The following is a 21,784-nucleotide window of genomic DNA, read 5'->3' as shown; positions in this document are numbered from 1 at the left end:
GCTACCTATTAGCATGTGCATTAAGGATTGGCAATTCTGTGGCACAGTATACTCTATGACACCAGAAGTTAGTTCTAAGACTTTATAATTGGAGAAAGACATGCTAGTTTCAGCAGCAATGCAATGTTTAAATGACAGTTCAAGATAGCTAGAGGAGCAATATTATAAAGGAAGAGAAGTGGAGTGAATGTTTGTGTAGCTCTGTGGTATGCCTAGAACTTCCTTTGCAGCATAAGCATAACTTGTATCAAATTATACCTGATGTTCAAATGACAATGAAAAAAGCAATTGCTGAATCATGTGGTTGAAGAGTTGAAGAATTTGTACTGAAACTGAACATGTGCCTCAACATTAGAGGGCCTTGATAGAAAGACTAAGGATTTATTACCTGTTCTATCGTTTGGTTTATTCTCATCATCCCAAATAAGTATGTCCTTTACATGTGGCTGATGTGGAGTTCAACTTTGGTGGTATTGTGATTTCTTGAAATTCAGTTTTCTTACATGTAAAATGGGTAGGTACATCTCTGGATTACCCATTTTAGTATCTGCTATAGTTATATCAGATAGCACATCCAAGTAAACTTCAAGTGTACTAGATACATGTTCTATGTGAGCATCATCTTTATAATGTAGGTCTCTCCACCCTGCTTGGGACTACTATGATCACAGTACTTTCTAACAGGGCTATACTTGTTAGACACTATCCATATCTGTTATTTGCTGTTTTTTCCTTGTAATTGTCTATGAAGAGAATTGGATGAGCTAGTGAGAAATCTAGTGCTAAGGAAACAGGTGATGTGGCAAGTGAGTTGACAATCTGATTTTAAGTTCCTGTGGGTAGAAACAACTATGAACTTTTGATTAAAAACTGATATAGGTTTGTGTTTTAGATAGATATGTTTAGATAAATCATGATATGAAAGCCATGCATCAATTAATAGCAGGGATGCATTTGTCATGAGAACTACATTGTTAGGTGCTTTTGTGGTTGTGTAAGCATCAGAGAGTGGTCTTAGCTAACCCTAGATGGTACAGACTGATCACTGAAGGCGGCCTCTGGATACAGTCAAGAGATGAAGCTGATGCTGGCTCTGACATGGCCTATGGCTTAAAAGTACACTTTTTTTTAAGTAGATAGAGAAAATGTAGTAAAATAATGATTAAAAGTATAGAGCAGAAAAATACATGAATTAGTAGTGTAGTCCTTTACTATTATAATCAAGTATTGTATGTGGAACATGATTTTATGTGCCATACTGTTTGGCATTGAAGTAGATTTGTTCATGTTGTATCATGTAAAACTTATGTGTACTATGTTGTACTATGATATAACAATGGTTGCATCATTGCTAAATGATAACTTTTCAGCTCCATTATAATTTTAAGGAACCACCATCATACATGCAGCTTGCTGTTGACTTAAATCTTATTCAGTGCTCTAGTGTATCTGGATTCAATTGTGGATCTCACATAGGCAGTGTGTTTTCATGAGCAAATTACTAACCTCTCTGGACCTTTGTTTCCCTGTCTGTACATTGAGGACAGGATTGAGGCATCATAGGGCTCTCTATGGATTAAACTGATAGTCAGTGTAGTGAGCTCAGCACCCACCACTGGTGATACTTACCTTGTTTTTATTGTGATAGTATTTTTCCTTGACCCCATGGAAGAAGAGTGGTAATTAGTAGGATGCCACTGGTAGAGCTCAGCAGGCAAACTTGAGGACTGGCCCCTAGGGGACTTTTCCCAGGAGCCAAGACCCAAGGCTCATGCTATAGTGTTGTGTTGTATGAAGGTGGTGTTTTTTGCAACTAGAGTCAGAAGTCAGAATTGTTAGTTAATAGACAACAATGTGTCTAACCTCAGGGCTCAGAAGTTTGATTCAGCCTCTTTCCCTGTTATGGAGATTTCAAGCGCTGGAATTGATGTCATATGCTGGGTTTTGAGTTCAGCTCAGCCAACCCAGACAGGCAGAGCTGCAGAACCAGCAGGAGCTGATAAAACTATGGAAGAAACAGCCCTGCCTATAAAGAGCTTCTGGTTTCTAAGTGGTGGAGATGATCCTTAGTGCCTGTGAATGCCAGGCTGGAAGGAGGCCTGGAGCTTACTGTATGCCCCCATCTTATTCAATAAATGAAGTGGGGAGAAAAAGGAATGTTCTGGCTGAATTCTGTAATATTACTTCTGTGAGACATCTTAGGAAGAGAAAGAGCAGTACTCAAAGAACAGCAGAATGCCCAAGTTAGCAGGCACAAGTTCAACTAGTTGTACGTGTTTCCCATTGTGTGTGGGTGTGGAGAAGGCTGACCTTCAGCCTGGGTGCCACAGGGCTTTATTTGGGATCTTAGAAGAAAAAGCAGTACTTAACCAAATACTAACTTGGGTGACGTGGACTAGGGGACCAAGTCAAGTTTAACAGAAAATGTGAACATTTACTAAAGTGATCACAGATAATTATGATCTCATTTAATGTTTTATCTTCAATTACTTCTTCTAGCAGCCCCCAAGGTAGGATTATTACCCAATTTCCAAATGAGATTTAAATAGCTTAAAAAAATATCTCCTAGGACATAGTGATGACGGGCAAAAAAATCTAATCCTGTGGCCTCCAGTTTCACTCTTCTTTTCAAGGAGAAGCATGATTTGAACACCTACTGCTGGACAACTTCTCCTGTGCGCCGAACTATATAGCGACCCATTCAAAACATCTCCTTCCTTCCTTCATAGAGCTCCTAGTCTGGTGGGCAAGATAAACTATACTGAAATATTGAAAGACAGTTTGTCAAGTGCTTTGATCAAAGGTAGAGTGCCCAACGAAATGAGAGCAAGGCTTCCCTCTCTCCTGTGTGAATGTGCAAGAGCATGCAAGAAGTAATGTTGAAAGTCAGTTCAGCTCATCTTCATGATGAAGGTGAAACCTGACCTAGTTCTTGAGATAACTTAGCAATAAACCTCTGGAGAAAGGAGAACGGCCATCAGGCTAGGGGAATGTATACATCAAGGGAGCTCAGGAGATGCTGCTAGAAGATGTGGTGGGTGAAGAACTCAAGCAAGGCTGCTTGCAGGAGGTAAAAATGTGACCTGGAATATGTACCTCACAGGTGTGTAGAGTATGAAAAAGCTGCCAGGTTGGAGCTTTGTCCTTTGCTATAGACGACTGATATATTTGCAATGTCTAAAAACCATGGTGTGAGGCTATCTTTACTCTTGCTGATTGAGAGCCAGGTACATGTTGGGTCACTTGATCCATTTACCAGTGTTTATGGAACACTTATTCCTGGAATTTTGGCAGCAGGAAGGATTTCAAGAAACATCACTCAGAGTCACAGGCATCTGAGTCAAAGGATGACTGGCTGTACTTTGACACAACTTTTCATTCAACATTCACTGAATGAAGAATTTGGAGTGTCTCTTTATGTATCAGGAACTATGTGAGGCACTGGGGGTATCCAGGTAAGCGGAATAGACACAGGTGCTACCCTCAGAGGGCGTCCTGTAACCAGTGGGAACGGAGGTAAACCTAAGAGTGGTATAGTAGTCAATCACAATACAAGTGCCAGGGGAGGTGTGTTGTGTGTTACAAAGACACAGAACTGGAGTGCTGACTTGATGTGCACAGCACAGAGAAGAAGCCTTTGATCTCACCTTGGGCAGTGAAGTAGCATTAACTAAAGGGCATCAGAGGACGTTCCAGGTGTGTGTGTGTGTGTGTGTGTGTGTGTGTGTGTGTGTGTGTGTAGCCGTTCATGAAAAGCTGCTGTTACTTTCACCTAAATGCTGTTAGCAGATATGAACAGTCAGCCACCCCGACTGCCAAAGTCTATCTCTTGATAGAATCTGACAAGATATTTTCTAACTATAGGTCAGTGAGTGTAGATTGAAAACATAATTATTTCCCATTTTATATAGTGGAGCAGGATTATGATCCATCCTTCCACATCATTTACCTCCCAAGATCAGAAACACATGATTTCTAGAACTGGGGATGTACCTCAGCTCTAGAGCACCCGTTTAGCATACACAAGGACCCAGCAACATTTGGCAGTAGATTCTAAACACATAATAAATACAATGCATAATTTCTGTCAAGAAGAAAAACTGACAGTCTTCAGCTCTACCTTGTGAGTGGATTAATAAAAGCAGCCAAAGACTATTTTCTCTCCAAAGCATTCCGCACATTCTCAAATAGTATAGCTCTCAGAGAACAAATGGGCAGGGCTGGAAGAGCTGAAGAAAAGAAGTAGAGCGTTGACTTCTGGGTGCAGATATTTCTTCAGTTAAGAGTTCTGTGGTAGACCTAAGGAGTTGTTACAATGGATGTTACTGTTCAGAGTTTCAGAGAATCTAGTGGAAGATCCCCACGCAGTCTAGCGGAAGAATAGAATATAGGTCGATATGCTTAGCATCACATAGTTCAGGCTTTTTATGAAAGTTCTGAGTTCATGATTCCTGTGGTGACAACACTCCCACCGTTGATTGTCAAGCCACTGGCTAGACTCTATCGAATGTGGAACTGGGAAGAAACTCACAGGGTGAGCTTCTCTGCTTCCATAGGTACCAGCTTTGGTACTCCATGGTACTGTTCTAGCACTGAGATAACAACTGTTACCAGCCAGGTTTGGCTGGCTTTGTGGTGGATGGAAAGGAGACTCACAGGCAAACATCATACTTTCTCTGTAGGTAAATGCTTCCTCTTTGTGACTCTCTCCTCTTCAGAATGTGAGTAAGGAGACAACAAAACGCCTGAAGGGAGAAAACACTCAAAACAAGATAAAAGGAACACTATCATGGAATCAGTTATGATCATAGCAAAATACGAATAATTTTTAAAACTCCTGGCATCTTCAACAAGATGAAGCATGACCCTGTAGGATCAGAGCCGAAAATACAAAGAAGCCCAAGGTGCAGCTGTTAGCAGAGGGCATCAAAGGCAGAACAGCCCCAACTGCAGGAGCAACTGCAGAACTGAAAATCCACAGTGAACACAGTAGACGCAAAGAGGGCCTGGAAAATCTAATTAAATTGTATTACAGAGGACAGATATGAGCATGATCTCCCATAATGCAAAGGAAAGAAAGAAAACCCATGAGGAAGAATAACCAAAAGTGGGAGACGGAGAGGACAAGTTAAGTCTTAGGGCTAAACTGAGAATCATGGGAACTTGGAAGCCAGAAACATTAAATGGAAACAACAACCACAAAACTACAGGAGTAATTGAAAAGAACAATCCTAAGCTAGGAAGAGCCTGAGCTACATACAGAGCCACATGGCTCCTGGTGTTCTAGAAAAATCCAGAAGAGACAGAAATCCAGAAGAGACAGAGCCACACTACATAAAAAATACATGCAGGCAATATACTCATACACATGAAATAAAAATAATAAATAAAATATTTTTTAAAAAAAACATAAAATAGGGGCTCTGGAGAGATGGCTCAGCGATTAACAGCACCAGCTACTCTTGCAGAGGACCCGGGTTCAATTCCTAGCACCCACATGGTGGCTCATAGCCATCTGTAACCCCAGTTCTAGGGGATCCAGTGTTCTCTTCTGACCTCTGCAGGCATTGCACATTACAGGTGCACTTACCTACATGCAGGCAGTTCACACATACACATAAAATAAAAATCATAAAAAGGATTTTTTAAAAAACTCATGAAACAAATTGCCTGCCAAGTCAAAAAAGGCAAAACTTAGACAACCTTGACTTTTTTCTTCTTTTTAAGTATTAACAGACATTCTGAGGAGTTTTGAAGCAAAAGTTGTAACCTGAGAAAATACATAGTCAGCCTACTGCTTTTTAACCTATCAAAATGGATGCGAAGTCCCCGGTATTGTGGCAGTTTGCAAAGTCCGTGGAGATCTGAGGGTGTGAGGGAACTGAGGACTCTTCAGGATTCCTGTTTGCCTTTTAGATTCTGTGAACTGTGTGTGCTTTTACAAATTTTATTTTAAAAGAAGCAGCATAGAATTTGACTACCAAAAAATTCAATTGTAAACTAGACCCTAAAGAGGAGCGTAAGGGAGACGCCACTTTCCTATTTTGTTGCCAAGACACTGAGACTGACAGGGGTCTCATGAGGGATCCCAAGAGGCAAAATGAAGCACATAAATCATATCTTTTGACTCCTACTGACTAGGCCTAGGGCTTTGTCGGTTTCTGCCATATTGTAGATTTGGAAAGCAGCAGTTAGGGTGACAGTGGCCAGTATGTGGGTGGTAAGATGGGTAGATGAGGCTGGGAACCCAGCTTGAGTTAGTTTTTTTCATTGATTAATTCAGTCAGATATATATTTGTTGAGTGTTGTGTGTCAGATGCTGTGGAGGTGCTGAGATGGTATACATGGTTCAAATGCCACTGATACCTTTTTCAAAAGACTCCAAGTACCTTTGTAATAAGGCGATACTTGGAAAATAAAGAATAAAAGCACACGGTGGTCATGGCACTGAATAAGGGTATGCAAATGCTACAGAGAAGCATAAGGCACTGGTTCTCAGACTCCCCAACCTAGAAGCACCTACAAGCTACTGAAAGCCAGAGTACTGAGCCCGCCTTTGGTACCCTGACTCAGACAGTGGAGCTTGGGAACTGGCATTGTTTTCAACGGGCTTAGAATAAGTAAGAGTTCCCCAGGCAGCAGTATATTTTAGACTGGAAAAAAAAAAATCATTGCACTGTGCAGATTTGGAGTGGAGAGAGGATATACTATTTGGGACTCCTTTGAGTATGAGGAGCATCTAGCTATGCTGATTTTCCCTGGCCACTAGAGAATTGCCGCTGTTGCTTCAAACTCTTCAATTTGGAGTGTCCCCATAGGCCTATGTCTGTACCAGGTACAGCTACAGAGCAATGAGTGTGGGTGGGACCTTGACGCCACTGCATTTGCTGTTGAGGAAAAACTGAGATCAAGAACTCAGAAATCTCCATGCCTTTGCATGGCAGAGCCAGGAGTAGAGACAAAGTTGCCACACTTCTGTCCCAGTGTTCTTTCTGAGAACTCCTTCCTTGCCCTGCTGCTTCCTTAGGACCTGCTCAATAGTGATTTCCTAAGCAAATTTTACTGTTTCAGTCACCCATGTGAGTTGCTAGCAGCCACAAAAGCGGTAACTGCTGTTGCACTGGAGGCTTGAGTGAGTACAGAGAGTTCATTGTGTGCTGCCCCCTCTGGACCAGCTGCTGATTGCAGGAATGTGACAGGTCAAAATGCTTTCACCTTACCCCTGCTCCCCCCACGCCCGGGCTCTGTGATTGCGTGCATGTGCTCACACGTGGGGTGCTGGCAGGGGTGTATCACAAGAGGACTGGTGGTTCTTCAGACTCACCACGGAACTTGGAACTGTGCATGTGGGCTGGCAGGTGTGTGCTGGGATGGCTAAAGGTGAACAGCAGCTTTGTATGCTGGTGAAGTCAACAGACAGGTTAGGTTTCTTTGCTTTGTGCTTTTGAAAGCTTTTTTATTTTATTTTTCTAAGGTGAGGGGCTCATGTGGACTCAGAAGCAGGATCATTATCCCCTGGATAGGCAGGAAATTTGGCAGGAGCTTCCTGGGTGGGTGGAGCTACTGTGGGAGTAATTTGAACATAGGACTTTGAATAGCTGTCAGGGAGTGAATGCATTTTCATTCAGAAAGAACTTCTAAAAACCCTGCAGTGGAACTGAAGTGAATGTAAGCATTATTCAACCACAGTTGGCCTCAGCCTGAGAATGAATTGCCGTTGAATTGCAAAAATAAGATTTGTGTGCTCAAAACAACTAGAAGACAATTCAAGGCTGGCATTTAGTGGCAGTCTATACAGCTAAGTGGAATGTAAGTCTGGCCACAGAGTAAGTGCTATGGCCCAGAGTTTGTAAAAATGTTACTACGGAGAAGTAAAGATGGACATAACCTGGAAATATGGGAAGGTTTGAGATCTGTTTGGCTTGTTACTTTTTTCATTCGTTCCTTCATGCTACAGATGTTTAAATTTACTTTCTTTTATATGCATAAGAATACTTTGCCTGCATGTATGTAAGTGCACCTCTGCATGCAATGCCCTCAGAGGCCAGAAGTAGGTGTTGGATCCCCCTGGAATTGGGCAACCGGGAACTGAACTCCAGAAGAGCAGCCAGTGCTTTTAACTACTGATCCATCTCTCTAGCTCTACCACAGATACAAAAACACCAGTCATATGCTAGGTATTGCGAGGGTCAGTGAAACCAGATAGAAGAACCAATTCTATGAAAATATCAGTGCAGAAAGAACTCTGTATGTCATGCCGTTGTGGAGACAGGTTTGAGTTGAGTAGACACTGCAGGTTAGTGGCTAATATGGCCCAAGACTGGACTCTTAAAGTGAGACTAGTATGTGAGGCCTGGGATGGATATGTTCTTAAAGACTGGGACAATTTGAAATGGCATTACTGCTTTATGAATAATATTTGTTATAAAAAATGCCAAATGCTCTGGTTCAGGTCTTCAAACAACCAGAGTTAAATTTCAGCAGTGGGTCAACTATCTTTTTAATATCAGGTTTCCTTAATTCAGGCATGCGGTGTGAGGGCTGGACTCCCTAAAGCTGAGCTTTGATAGTTTCTTTTTCCTTAACAGCTTCTCATTACCTGTTAGATGAAATTCAGACTCACCAGTATATCATTCAAGGATTTTCACGATCCAGCTGTATCCTGTTATTTGCCACACCTCTCGCTTTGTACCACACTCTTTATCCACACATCAGCCTGCTTTTTGCCAAGCACAGTCCCTTGTGCGCCTGGCTCCCTCCTCGTCTCGTGCTGCCCTGCCTGTTGTCTGCTATTGCTTTTCTTCCTTTTTTCCTATTCTCTTCATATATATGCGTATGTAGAATGTGTGTACATGTATGTAGGCACCTGTGTGTACACACTCCTGTCTTCATATGTGTCTAGGCCCGAGATTGATGTCTGTTGGTCTCCCTAGCTAGTTTGCTCTGGGGAGCCACTGTCTCCACTGAATGAAGCTGGAGTTGTAAGCAGACCACCACCTACCAGCCAAGCTCATGAAGCAGGTTCTGGGAATCTGAACTTCCGTCACGGTCATCTGGCTTACATGGCAGGCACTTTAACAACAGATCCATCACCGTAGCTCCCCCTGCCCCACGTTGTCTTCTTTATTTCTTTTAATACTCTGTCTTCAAAAAGCCCAAGAGCCTGTGCTGTCCTTGGAGTTTTCCTATATATGGAGTTTTTCTTATCCTTGACCAACTGAAAAAAATCATCCTTCTCTTTTTGTTCCTGTCTTTTATTACAGTATTGTTCTGTCGAGAGTTGTTTTTTAAATCTTTGAACAAGAGTGCAACCTTCATGAGGGGAAGGATGATATTTTCATTATATCTTGGAACTTTGGAGGACTTGCAGAACAATTGTTGAATTCAGTTTTCACTTTTATGGATTTTTTTTGTGGTCTTTGTGCTTATAGTTTTACTAGGGAAGTTTCATCTTTTCCAGAATAAAAATGTATTCATTGTTTTTTCCTCAAAATGGAACCACTTGTGAACATGTCTTTCTACAAACTGAGTCATTTCTTGGATGTGAAGTGTGTTTCTGAACTTCTCAGGGGATCAGGGTCATGTGGAAGTTCTAGCTATCTTTCTGTTTGGCTGCCTCTCAGGATTTTAGCTGAAAATGTCCTGGTTACAGAAAGAGAGAAGACATACACTCTGTTGTCATGTTCCAGTTCTTGGCTGCTCTCAACATGTCTTCTCAAGCATCACTGGGCACATTTTCTAGATACGTTTGCTGGCCAGCTCTTTAAATTGTTGGACCCACAGGGAGAAACCCAAAATAAGAAGTTTCTGCTGGAATTGGGGAGAGTGCTCAGTGGTGCAAGAAGGAAGGTTTGGAAGTGAAGAGATGTCAGCCTCAGGGTAGAAAGATAGGGTATGCTGAGGTTTTGTATAGCTTTGAGATGTTAGCCTTTCTGTTACAAATGGGCATTTGGGCTTGCTTTTGGTCTTTGCAATTATGAGTCTGAACTAGGGAATAAAGGGACACCGAGAGAGTAAGAAGGAAGGATAGTTTGCCTGATCCTGTGAGAATATAGAGAGAACCCGATTTTTCTCTCCTTGTCTGGAAGGAAGGAAGGGAGGGAGGGAGAGAGGGAGGGAGGAGGGAGGGAGAATGAAAAAGGAAATTAAAATTGCACAAATGGCTATTTTTACCTACGTAATTGAAGTGATTAAATGTCTTTCATTTGTGTTGGTAGAAACAGTTTAAAGTTTGCTTTGAAATAATCACAGTGTTATAAGTGATTTCCTATTGAAATCTTTTTCGGTTTCTTTTAACTCTCACATCTAAGTTTTGCATTTAAGAGATATATTGCCATGTTCACACTTACAATTCCAGAATTTAGGAGGCTGAGGCAGGAGGATTGCCCCCAATTTGAATTTAACCTGGACTACCCAGTCAGTTCTAGGCCAGATTGGGCTACAAAATGAAACTTTGTCTCCCAGAGTAAAAGACAAAACCCCAAAAGCAAATAAAGAAAAAACTATTACTGTGTAATTGAAATAATGTATACTAAAAACTGACAAAGGACAGTGGTAAGGCAAACTAAATGCCCCACCTCTGGAGGGGTGGAAGTTTGTCACACACAGGCAACTGTGAGTTGTGTTCGCTTTGTAAACTATTCTTCATATAGAAGAGGGAAGTGACGGAAGAAGCCAGTCAGCGGTTGCCACAGACCTGAGCATCAGCACTTCCCTTCATCATGGCTGGTTTACCTGGTGACTCAGCCAGCTGTGGCTTCAGTAGAACAAACCCCTGGCTTGCTACTGGCTGAGGACTCAGCCCCTTATCTTTATTATTGGGCCTGCGGCCATAAAAATTAATAAAGCCCATTATGAAGGCATGTGAGAGTGTTTCCATGTGCTCTAATATAATCTTGTGTGTGCACATTCTGAATGATTTTCTGTCTATTTTTCTGATGTCATAGGCCAGTGGGAAGGGACTTCAGAAGCTTGGGTGGGCTATCTTTGGGGTCCTGTTCCTTCTTACCATAGCCAATTGTCTCTCTGCTTCTCAGTTGCAGATCTGATCTCTTCTGAACACCTCACCATATCTCCATCCTTGGGACACTGAGCATAACAGCTGGACGACTTTGTTTTTGGAATTTTGGGTGTCCCCTCTCTTGACCTTTTCGTCTTCCCTTCCCCCTTTCCCCTTCTGAGAACTCCTGAAGACTGTAGGATTATCATGGAGTCCAGGGAAGTCTTAAGCAGCTCCCGGCAACGAGGGGGTGAGTCGGAATTCCTGCCAGCCTCCTCATCCAAGTCCCCGGCTGCTCCTGGCTGCTCAGGAGAGCCCTTACTTTCTGCTGCTGGACCTGGGAAAAACATCCCTGTGGGTGGAGAACGCATGGAGCCAGAGGAAGAGGATGAACTGGGCTCAGGACGGGATGTGGATTCCAACTCTAATGCAGACAGTGAAAAATGGGTGGCTGGAGATGGCTTGGAAGAGCAGGAGTTTTCCATCAAGGAGGCAAACTTCACTGAGGGGAGTTTGAAGCTGAAGATTCAGACCACAAAGAGGGCTAAGAAACCTCCCAAAAATCTGGAGAACTATATATGTCCACCTGAGATCAAGATCACCATAAAGCAGTCTGGGGACCAGAAGGTGTCCCGTGCTGGGAAAAATAGCAAAGGTACAAAGGAGGACGAGAGAAATCACTCCAAAAAGAAGGTAAGAAGCACTGTTAGAGATTTTTGTCTGATTTCTCTGTTTTTGCTGTTCTATAACCAACTTCTAAAGGTTGATTCACTTGGAATTTAATTTTGAATCATCAGTCTCCTAGATGGAATATTTAGGGCCTCTAGGAGAAAAGCCTCTGATACAATTTGATATAATGACATATTTATCATTATATTTTATATTCATCTGGGAAGCAGAAGCTGCAGGAATTGTGATTCTGGAACACAACCTGCTTATTGGGTAGCAGTGACCGGCTAAGCCTAGCAAATGTTCTAATACTTTTTTTTTATATTAATCTTTGCACCCATTCTCCTAGTTGCTCAATCTGAGCAGTCAAAACGTTTTGGAACTTCCTTTTGGTGTCAATCATTAATTAGTGTTGTAGGTCTTTCTAAGATGAATGCTCTGAGGAAGCCCCAGTCTTCATTGTGAAAGAAGATCCTGTAGGGCTCAGAGATCATCACCCTGAAAACCACCAAAGAGCATTTGACTTGGGAACTAGAGAAGGCAAAGGGTGGGGGAGTACAGTTGGCCTGAATCTTAATCTGAAACATGATGGACCCTTCAGGCTTTGTGGTGAATGAACCTGATTTACTGTACTAAAAGGCAATCATAGGTGTGCAGAGCCACTAGAGGTGTGTTTGATAGCGTCAGTTTCTTGGGAATGAATGGGGTCTACATTCTTAAATTTATTTTGGTGAAGTTGCAGTGGCCTCTCTTCCTGGGATGGATATGATACCCAGCCTGTGATAACAGAATACTGATTTAGTGTAGAAGCTTTTGTCTTCAAGAATCTTTGAGGCCGAGGGAAGGCTCTGAAAGGCACACTTTTGTTGACAAAGTTTTGGGGTACAGGTGATAGGCACTAATCAGAATATCTGTCTATCACTCTGATGTCTATTTGTGCTGTAGACATGGTAGATTAATTAAAAAATGGTTCAAAGGTTATCTTTAATATTTCTGTTGCCAGTTGTCTTTTGAGATTTGTGTTAGAAGTCCCATTACTTTTTGGATAGGGCTGCAATTTCATGACAGGTGATGCACTGATTTTTCTTTTTTTGTATTTAAGACCAAAGAGCTAGAAGGGACTTTCAAGGGTGACAAACTCCTCATAGTTGGCTCAATAAGCCTGTCCTAGTTTTAAAAGTTAAAATCCTTCATCCAAAAATGACTCCAATTCCAGGAATCCAGGAAAGTTGGTTCACTATACTTTAGTATTTTCAAATACAAAGGAATAAAAATTGGCTTGATTTGACAGAGCATATGGATTATGTGTTCCCCTCTCCCCATTACAACTTAGCAGTGGTTTCTGAATTCTGTGTTTTGCAACCAAAGGTTATCATCATACTTGACAGAAACTTTTGAGGTTCTACTTAGAAAGTGACACGTTGCTTTGGAAATTGTGTATTTTCAGCTTTGAAAAAAAGTATCTCTGTCTCTGACCACTGGAATGGCCAATTCTTTGTGTGATGTTGGATTTTCTGTGTGTATGTGTGTGATGTGTGTGGGAGCAGGGGTGTGGGGAGGCTTGGGGTCCTGAAAGCTGTTATACCAATTCTTTGTGTGATGTTGGATTTTCTGTGTGTATGTGTGTGATGTGTGTATGTGTGTATGGTCATTGTTTTCTCTCCATTCCCATCACTATCAGAATTTGAGTGGTGACTTACAATTTTGGGTGTGCAAACCCAAATCCACTCCAAACTTAAGTGTGCCTGAGGGTGGCTAATGCTCATCCAAGAAGCTAGGTGCTTTTTGTTGGAAAGAAAGATGAAATACCTTATCTGAACATGTGGTTTCCAAATAAGCATTTCTACTCCTCAGCAACTGGAGGGAACAGAAAGGGAAAGGCTGGATACCAAGCATAGAGATGTTTCATGACCCCACTCTGAGAAATAGCCTATAGAATTCTTTAGCTATTAGGAGCTTGCTTCATATTGAGTAACTCTATCCTTCCCACACGTCCTTAGACTGAGCACTGTTACTTTCCAGGAATAAATGAATAAAGTTATCAGCATGGAGTTGTAATTCCTTGATAGATGACAAGAGTATTCTCTTATCTCTATTGGATTAGAATACTAACTTTATTACCGTTCAAATTCCTGTAATTTTGCAACCAGAGAGTAAACAAAAGCTGAAGCTGACTGGGAATGTGGAAACTTTGCCTGTCGTTTGTATGGAAAAATTCTGTGGAATGAACTTGAGAATTTAGAATTTACTTTGAATAAATCAGAAATACAGGATCAGTGATAATGGATAGGGAAAGGATGAAGATGACATTTTGTGAGTAACAGATCAGTACCTAATCCTTCATCAAGTCTTCTGGATATTTTAATGACATGAGCCCCGTTTTGAAGAAGTGGGCCCAGAGCTACCCCTAGGAATCAAGTCCCACCCTAGGAGGCATGAAGGAGTCCCCATGGAGCTGGTCCTTGTGCAAGTGGAGATTCTTGCTTTGGGGCATTTTGATGCATGTGCTGAAATTGAGCCAGAGGTTGGCCAACCATAGCCCATGGGCTAAATCTAGTCCCCTTCCTGCTTTTTGTACAGCCCACACACAAGGAATGGTTTTTACATTTCTCAAAGATTAAAAGAAAACCAAACGAATGACAATATTTTAAAGTATGTTAAACTTCTTTGAAATTCAAACATCAGCATCCATAAATAAAGTTTTAATGGAACAGATCCAAATTTGGTTGATTACATTTTGTCTATGACTGCTTTATTATTGCAGTGGCAGAGCTGGGTCATTGTCAACCCAGACACTGTGGTCTGGAAAGCTTAAACTATTTACTGTGTGGCTCTTAGAAAAAAATGTCCCAGGATGAAGAGGAAGCTCAGTCAGTAAAGTGCTTGTTGTACAAGCATAAGGACCCGAGTTTAGATCCCAGCAGCCATGCCTTAAAAAAAGAAAAAAAGAAAAGCAGGTGCGTCACTGTGGACCTATAATCCTGGCCCCAAGGAGGCGTAGGCGGAGACAGGAGGGTTGCTGAGGCTTGCTGGACAGCTAGTCTTGCCAAATCAGTGAACTCCAGGTTCAGTGAGAGTCTGTGTCTCAAAAAATAAGGTGGAAATGAATTGAGAAAGACACTTGATGTCAATCTCTGGCCTCCACATGCACTTACACATGTATTCACGCACACACTATTACCCCCTCCACCCTCCACTCCCACAATGTTTGTCAAATTGATTAAGGTATCAAATTGATTTAAGACAGGTTTCAGAATAGCAAGGGTTTTGTTTTATTTTGGTTTGTTTTTGATGACTCAGCCTTCAAATTTGGAGGCCAGGAGAAGTTGGTTGTTACATTATGTTCTTTCATTTTTTAAGTGAACCAATTGATATTTTGCTCAAGTGACTGACAGCTTCAGGCAAAGAGAGCTTCTATTGGGTTCCACATGAGTTTCTTTTTTATAAAGGGAAAGCTCCATAGGAAAATGGTAACGTGACTTTCACATCACAAACCAGTTCTTTGCTCTATTAATTGTAGTAGTTATACATGGCCTACAACTTTGGGGTGAAGTGTCTGTCCACTGTTCTCTAGCACTTCTTTTCACATTTCAAACTTAGGACTAACCCTCCAGATGGGAGAGGCATTTGTGGATGCTCAGGGAACATAATCACTTCAGTAGCAGAATGAGAGAGGAAACCCGTGGAAATAGTACTTCCCTGGCCTAAGGCTGTTGGACTTTTCTAACAAGGGTATACATCTCCCTTTGGTGGGAAATCAGGATGCTCTTCCAAGAGGATTTAGGATGAGTCAGTTTACATGAAGTGGGAAAGGAGTGTCTGGAAGGAAGTAGATGCTGAGTGAAGAACTTAGAATAGACTTCAGGGGCTTTGCAGATGCACTCTGCACATGCATCTTGTTTTTGTTTGTTTTTGGTCTTTTTGAGACAGTGTCTCCCTGTAGCCCCAGCTGGCCTGGATTCACTATGGAGACCAGGCTGGCCTTGAACTCACAGAGATCCGCCTGCCTCTGCCTCCCAGGTGCTGGGATTAAAGGTGTGTGCCACCACGCCCAGCATCTTGTTTTTTAAAAGTCGGAGGATAGAAACCTGTTGCATCTTAAACATACGCAGGTAAGTGACATAATAACTTAAGTTCATGCTAATTTTCTTTTAGGTCTATCAATAAAACAACAGAGACCATGAAGATGAATCTCTAGAAGCAAGGTCAAATACAAAACACACATAAGCATACAGAGTTCCAGCAGTGAGAGATCTGAGGATGCTGTCAGTTACTCAGAGTTTAGCAGCACTCTGTGAGGAGTAAGGGAATTAGAGACACTCGTCTAGGTTCAACAACAAAAGAAAAGGAAGGGAGTCCTAGAAAGAACTGCCCTAATGCCAAGTCATTTTGTGACTTTGGGGCCATATTATAATTTAGTTGAAACCCAGTTTCTCAACTGCTACATGGAAATGATAATTTCCATACAATGTAACTTGAAAGATTAGGGGGAAAATAACTAATTTAATCTCATGTGAGCATATAACATATCATCACAATAGTTCTGATTTATTTAGCTGTATGCTCAGTCCTATGCTGGCTGACCAACATGTATTCACCTTCTCTATCAGCCCTTATAACAAATCTTGCTCGGCAAATATTCGTTGACAGAGAAGGAAATTGAGGTTCAGACTGCTTTGAATGGGCAGGAGCCAAAATGAGCAAGGTTGCCTTTGAAGCCAATTCTGTTATACTCCAAAGCTAATGCTGATTTCAGTTCCCTAAAAGTGAGGACTATGGGATCATTTCTCCCACTCTAACCAGAGTGGCATGGTTGTGTTCTTGTGCATTTCCCTTAATTCTGAGTATTCAACAAAGTTTGAGGTGGCTTACCTTGGAATTAAGTCTTATTTTTTTCCTGTACTGTAGTTATCAATTTTGTGTGCCTTTGATGAAAATATACCTTCTATTTCATGTCTTTCTACTGAATTTAACCCTCTCCCTTGCTGGCTCTATCTGGAGAAATTATTTCCTCTAGCAGCAAGGAAGTGCACCTCATATTGTTGTGTGCCCACTGTGGTCTAAAGAATATGCTTAGAATTCACACTTACCCACCCTACCTTGACCATCATCATGTGTCTGTGAGAGACTCTGGCATTCTATTCTGAGTGCAACCCTCTCCTGGGAAACCTTTTCTTACTTAGCCATCAAATAGCATCTTCTTTGCCAAACACATGTAGACAGGAAAAAGGGTTTTCATGTGCTGTAGATGGAAATCAAGGTTATCATCAGCTTAAGAGTAATGGGTTTGATTTAATTCTGTAAGTATAAGACTATACAGCAGGCTTTGAATGGGGGAGAAGAGATATTTGGGGGCCTGGGATGTGGTGCTGAGGACTGAGAAGGAGCCTTTGGGTAATTTGGTTGTCAGCAAAGAGGATCTTCTCTAGGGCTGTCCATTTTTCCTGGAATAGATTGAGTGACACCTCTCTCTCTCTCTCTCTCTCTCTCTCTCTCTCTCTCTCTCTCTCAGCTTTTTATGGTTTACAGTTCTGTGGTATACTTCGTAGGTGAGGAGGAGGCTGCTGGATGGGTAACCAAGGCATGCTTGGGAGGGGCTACTGGGCAGGAGGTAACTGAGGTTGATTTTCTAAAGGTTCAGATTGCCTGGCCATTATTCCTCCTCCAGTCTGGCCAGTGACTGTGCATCAATCAGACCTCCTCTCTTCCTGTGACTCAGATGTCCTTCCTATGCCATTATCCTGCACAGCACCTTCTGTGGTGTCCTCCCATTGTAGTATGTGGCTAAGGGTAGGAATGTCGTTTCCAACTCCTGGAAATTCAAGATTCTTCTGTCATGATACCTGTGCCTGGCCAGGAGGGCAGATCTTGCCAGCATTTCTTTATAAGAAACTGAAATTCTCCTCTTCTTAAAATATTTCTGCTATGATTTAATGTTTTTTAAAAAAATTATTTTAAAGTAGTACATTCTTAGTTATCCTCCAGACTTCCTGGAAATTTTGTTTCCTGAGTGGAGGTTTTTTGGTTATTTCATAGCTGAAATAGCACCAGTGGGTGAATGACCTTTCCCTTGAAGTATCTTCCCAGGGCAACAGGGAGCATTTACGGGTAAAGCTGAAGGAAGGAGGTACCAGCTCTGCCTCAGTTAACAACTCCAGCAGAGGGTTTTACCTCGCTCAGTCCATTCCAGTATTCTTGCAACTAGAAACATTCAGAGCCATACTGTACGCCTGGGCACATCTTCCTCTTTAAGAACACTAGTTATTGTACATGTAGATGTTGGGCTTCAATTTAGACAAACTGTTCTATCACTGTTTTATTTCCTCCCAGTACATCAAAAGGCCTAAAATTATGAAGTAGATGTCAGAGTTGATCTTTCAAAGTGGTGAGATTTACCACACTTGTGTTCCAAGAGGACGTTCTGGTATTTTTCAGTTATTTCCCATTATATCCTTGTTGCGTTTTGTTTTTGTTTTTTCCTTCCTGTGTTTGGAGCTCTCTGGGGCTTAAGTCATCAAGCTGGCCTACTTTCTCCTGGGTTTGCTATTATCTTGACAGTTAGTTTTGCCTTAGACTTCCCCAAGGACATTTTTTTTTCTGAACTCTGAGCCACTCCGGGTCAGTGTGATGGAAGAACTCCAGGGCTGTTCAGCGGGAATGCCATTCTTGCCCTAGGTGTGAACACTGTTCTCCTGTGACATTCCAGGTGAGGATCCCACAGTGACAGAGCCCATGGTAGAACATGAGTTCCTTCAGCTGTTGGCACTGTAGCTCTGAACACGTCATTCAACCTCTTGAACTTCCTGACTGTATGAAGGTCAGGGACCTCAGCATCACTTCCTTGTTATCATTGTGAGGAGGAAAGATGGTCCCTTGGTCAGGATGCCTGTCTTTCATTTCTCTCTTTGACAATGCATATGAAAATCCTTGGTGGGGGGGGGCACAGACCAGGTGCAGTCACCTGCACGGTGCTGGGCTCCGGGAGGCTTGGGCTGTGCTGTGCTGCATGCATTAGCTGGAGGAGGCTCTGATGTCTTCTGCTCAAGCACCTGCTGATGTAGAGAGAGCATCACTCATGCTGGGTTTTGGTGGTGGTGGTGAGGTGGTGGGGAAGACTGCTGTGAGGATTTATATAGAGATATTTTAAAGGTCTGTTATTTCTGTGGTCATTTATCTCCCAAACCAGGATTACTGCTGAGCCAAACAGGTGATTCAGAATGAAAGTTCTGAAGTGTCAGAGTAACCACCAAGTGCAGTTCAGCTGGCAGCAGACATACTGCCAGTCTTTGCAGAGTAGCCCTCCCCCATCGCTGCAGTTTCACACCCACAGGAAGTTCTTCCATCACTGTGTTTCCACATGGCCTTCAGTTTCATTTCCTTTTTTTTTTCTTTTCTTTTTTCTTTTTTGTTATTCTGAGACCAGGTCTTGCCGTGTAGTCTAGGCCTTGTAGTCTCCATCCTCCTGTCTCAGGCCTCCCACGTGCTGGGATTAGAGGCAATTTCTTCCATATTTGGCTTGCATTTCTTCTATTTAAAAGATAATTTAATAAAAGGCAATAGGAATAATTCTTTGTCTTCCTCTCTTTATTTCAACTCTTCTGATGAATGCCACTTTAAGTCAAAAACATCCTGCGTTTGGAGTTCTGCATGTAGAACATTTCAGAACATGCCCTCATCTACCTTGCTTGTTCACCACAGACAGATTTTTTGGCCAGAGGGTGATTGGGTATTGCTGAGGGCAGCTGTGGCTCGATCACAGGAATGTGGCAGAGACCTCACAGCCAGGGCTAGAGACTTGCATGTAGCTCCTGACAGTATTAAATAAAGAAAAACACTCAGCACAAAGCATTAAAAGCATGCACTTCAAGGGACTTTGTTTGTTCACTCTAAACTATAAACTTATAATTTGCACTAGGTCAACTGCTTGGAAAATGGGTCTCACTCTGACTTCTAGGGTGACTTGTACTGGAGGGTGACTGTGAGGCTTTGGGAACTCTTCCCAGGGGGAACTCTTGACAAGGAGGAGGGATCAGTGGCCAGGGGGCCAGAGGAGAGGGCAGGAGTTAACAGGACGTGGTTCCTAGGTGATGAGTATCTGCATAGAGATAATCACAGCTGCAGCATGCAGACACCCACACAGATTCTTAGCCATATCACATCATAACAAGTGTACAGAAGTGTTGTCTGGAGAAGTAGTGAGTCCCGAGTGCCAAAGGTGTGCAGGCTGAGGCACTGTCCCAGTGTGTCAGAACATGGCCAGCCAGAACCACAGACTGAAGGAGGCCTATTCTGTGGTTTATAGGGTGCTTTTCCAGCTTCTGTAGTATTCTAATGGATCCTGGGAAGGCAGGGGCCCCCTGGCCAACTTGAGTGAGCATTTCTCTCTGTTGGGTTTTTTCCCCTTGCCTGTACCTCCCTCCCTCACCTCCCCATTGGCCTGTGACCTTACCACTGAAACAATGGAGGCCTTTTTTTTGCTCTGAAAAGTCTAAGCAGTTCCCATCTTGTGAGGCCATTTGATAATCATCATTAGTATCGCTTACAGGTTGCTTCAGTGTGTTTTCTGACCTTGTTTATTGGATATTTTTCTCAGGTGGTCTTTGCCTCCTACTGTGGCTGATTTTACAATGAGGGATAGGAGGTGTGGGTGTGTAGAACATTCTGGAAAGGATGTAGATAACGGCTCTCTGTTCCTTAAGGTGAGTTCTTCTACCTTTCCCGTAAGAAGTATGCTTGTACAAAGAGAAATGTACTGAGGATTACAAGCAGCGTTTTATGCCAGGCCAGTTGGTTCACTTATTTAGTGTTGTGAATGAGAAGCCAGATCTGAAATACAGACTATTTATCATAGCCTTCACCCCTGGCAGTCCAACTTAGAGCAGGTATTTTTCCTGGAGGATCAGGGTATAGCAAAAATAATCTATTTGAGAATACTATCAGCTCTTCATGAATCTTCTGTCTTTGTCCTTAGGGGGACAAGGAGGAAGAAAGTAATTTCTTTGAATATTTGGCTCTTTTTGCACCACCAGGTCCCTGAGCTGTTCCAGTTTTCCTGCGTGAGTGCTACCATTTAAGTAACTGGAGGGCTAGCGTCAGGCTGGCTTCTGAAGACGACTGGGTCATGAAGGAAGGCTGGGAGGTTCAACAGGGATCTGATAACTAGCAGGTGAATTTAGGTGGTCTGGCATCGGTCTAGAGGCAGCACAGAAGGCACAGAAACAAGGCACTTACGAGGTGCAGATGACCATCTCAGCATTTCTTTCTATGCTTTGTCTACATAGCACCTTCTCTGCCAACTCTGAACCTGGTCTCTTATTTACATTGTGGCCTCCTTTAGCTAAAGGGAAGGGCTTTTAAATGCAGTTTGCCAAAATGATAGATTTTCTTCTCAGTTACCTGGTAACCTCTCTGAGGATGGACTTATATCTTTATTAATAGCCACTTATTTTAGTTTCCCAGCCTAGATGCTAAATAAGCTATTGTTAACTCTTTGTGAATGAAGATATTGCATGAAGTACCCATGTCCGGAAAACTTCTGCAAAGGCAGCCCTGTGTATTCTGCCCTCAGTCCTTAGATACATTTGAAATCCTCCTTATGCCACTTTTGTGCTGCTGTCCAGACAGACTACGGCAGAGTGGAGACATCTATAGAGGGGTGGGTTGGTGTTCCACATAAGTGACCTGTCCTGTAGAGAAAATTTTGTCAGAAGAATGAATCTTAGTGTTACCAGGAAACAGGTTTCTTTTTTTTTGTTCTTAGCCTTGTTAATAAAATTTTTTTTTAAAAAGACTGTAAAGGAAACTCAAGGACAATTTTATTAGAGCGTAAGAGAAAAATAACAGGGCAGGGAAGCTGTAAATCTCCGCAGCTGCTCAAAGGAGGGAGGTGGAGAAGAGGAAGAAAGAAAGTCCTACATTGAAGCAGGTCACCAAGCAGCACATGGATAAGTGGGGAGGAGCTTCAGAGAAAGTATGTGAAAGCCCAGAGCACCAGGGAAAACAGACCCAGGCTCTGTCCAGTCTCAAAAAAAAAAAAAAAAAAAAAAAAAAAAAAAAAAAAAAAAAAAAAAAAAAAAATTATACACAAAAAAAACACACCGCCCTCCACTTCACAAA

At 42.3% G+C, this 21,784-nt stretch overlaps 1 protein-coding gene across 2 annotated transcripts in view; it reads left to right on the top strand.

Annotated features, from left to right (window-relative positions):
• Setbp1 (SET binding protein 1) overlaps positions 1–21,784 on the top strand; it is a 400,094-nt gene that overhangs the window by 9,903 nt on the left and 368,407 nt on the right. For both annotated transcript variants that reach the window (XM_008825920.2, XM_029560082.1), the window contains exon 2: positions 11,037–11,692. In XM_008825920.2, coding sequence (XP_008824142.1) covers positions 11,207–11,692 — 486 coding nt within the window. In that variant the 5' untranslated portion in view covers positions 11,037–11,206. The remainder of the gene's footprint in view (positions 1–11,036; positions 11,693–21,784) is intronic.

Source organism: Nannospalax galili, unplaced genomic scaffold, assembly GCF_000622305.1.
Source record: "Nannospalax galili isolate Female #2095 unplaced genomic scaffold, S.galili_v1.0 scaffold169, whole genome shotgun sequence".
Classification (NCBI taxonomy): Eukaryota; Metazoa; Chordata; class Mammalia; order Rodentia; family Spalacidae; genus Nannospalax; species Nannospalax galili.
The sequence above is the reverse complement of the archived record's forward strand: the minus strand, read 5'-3'. Positions and strand labels throughout refer to the sequence as shown.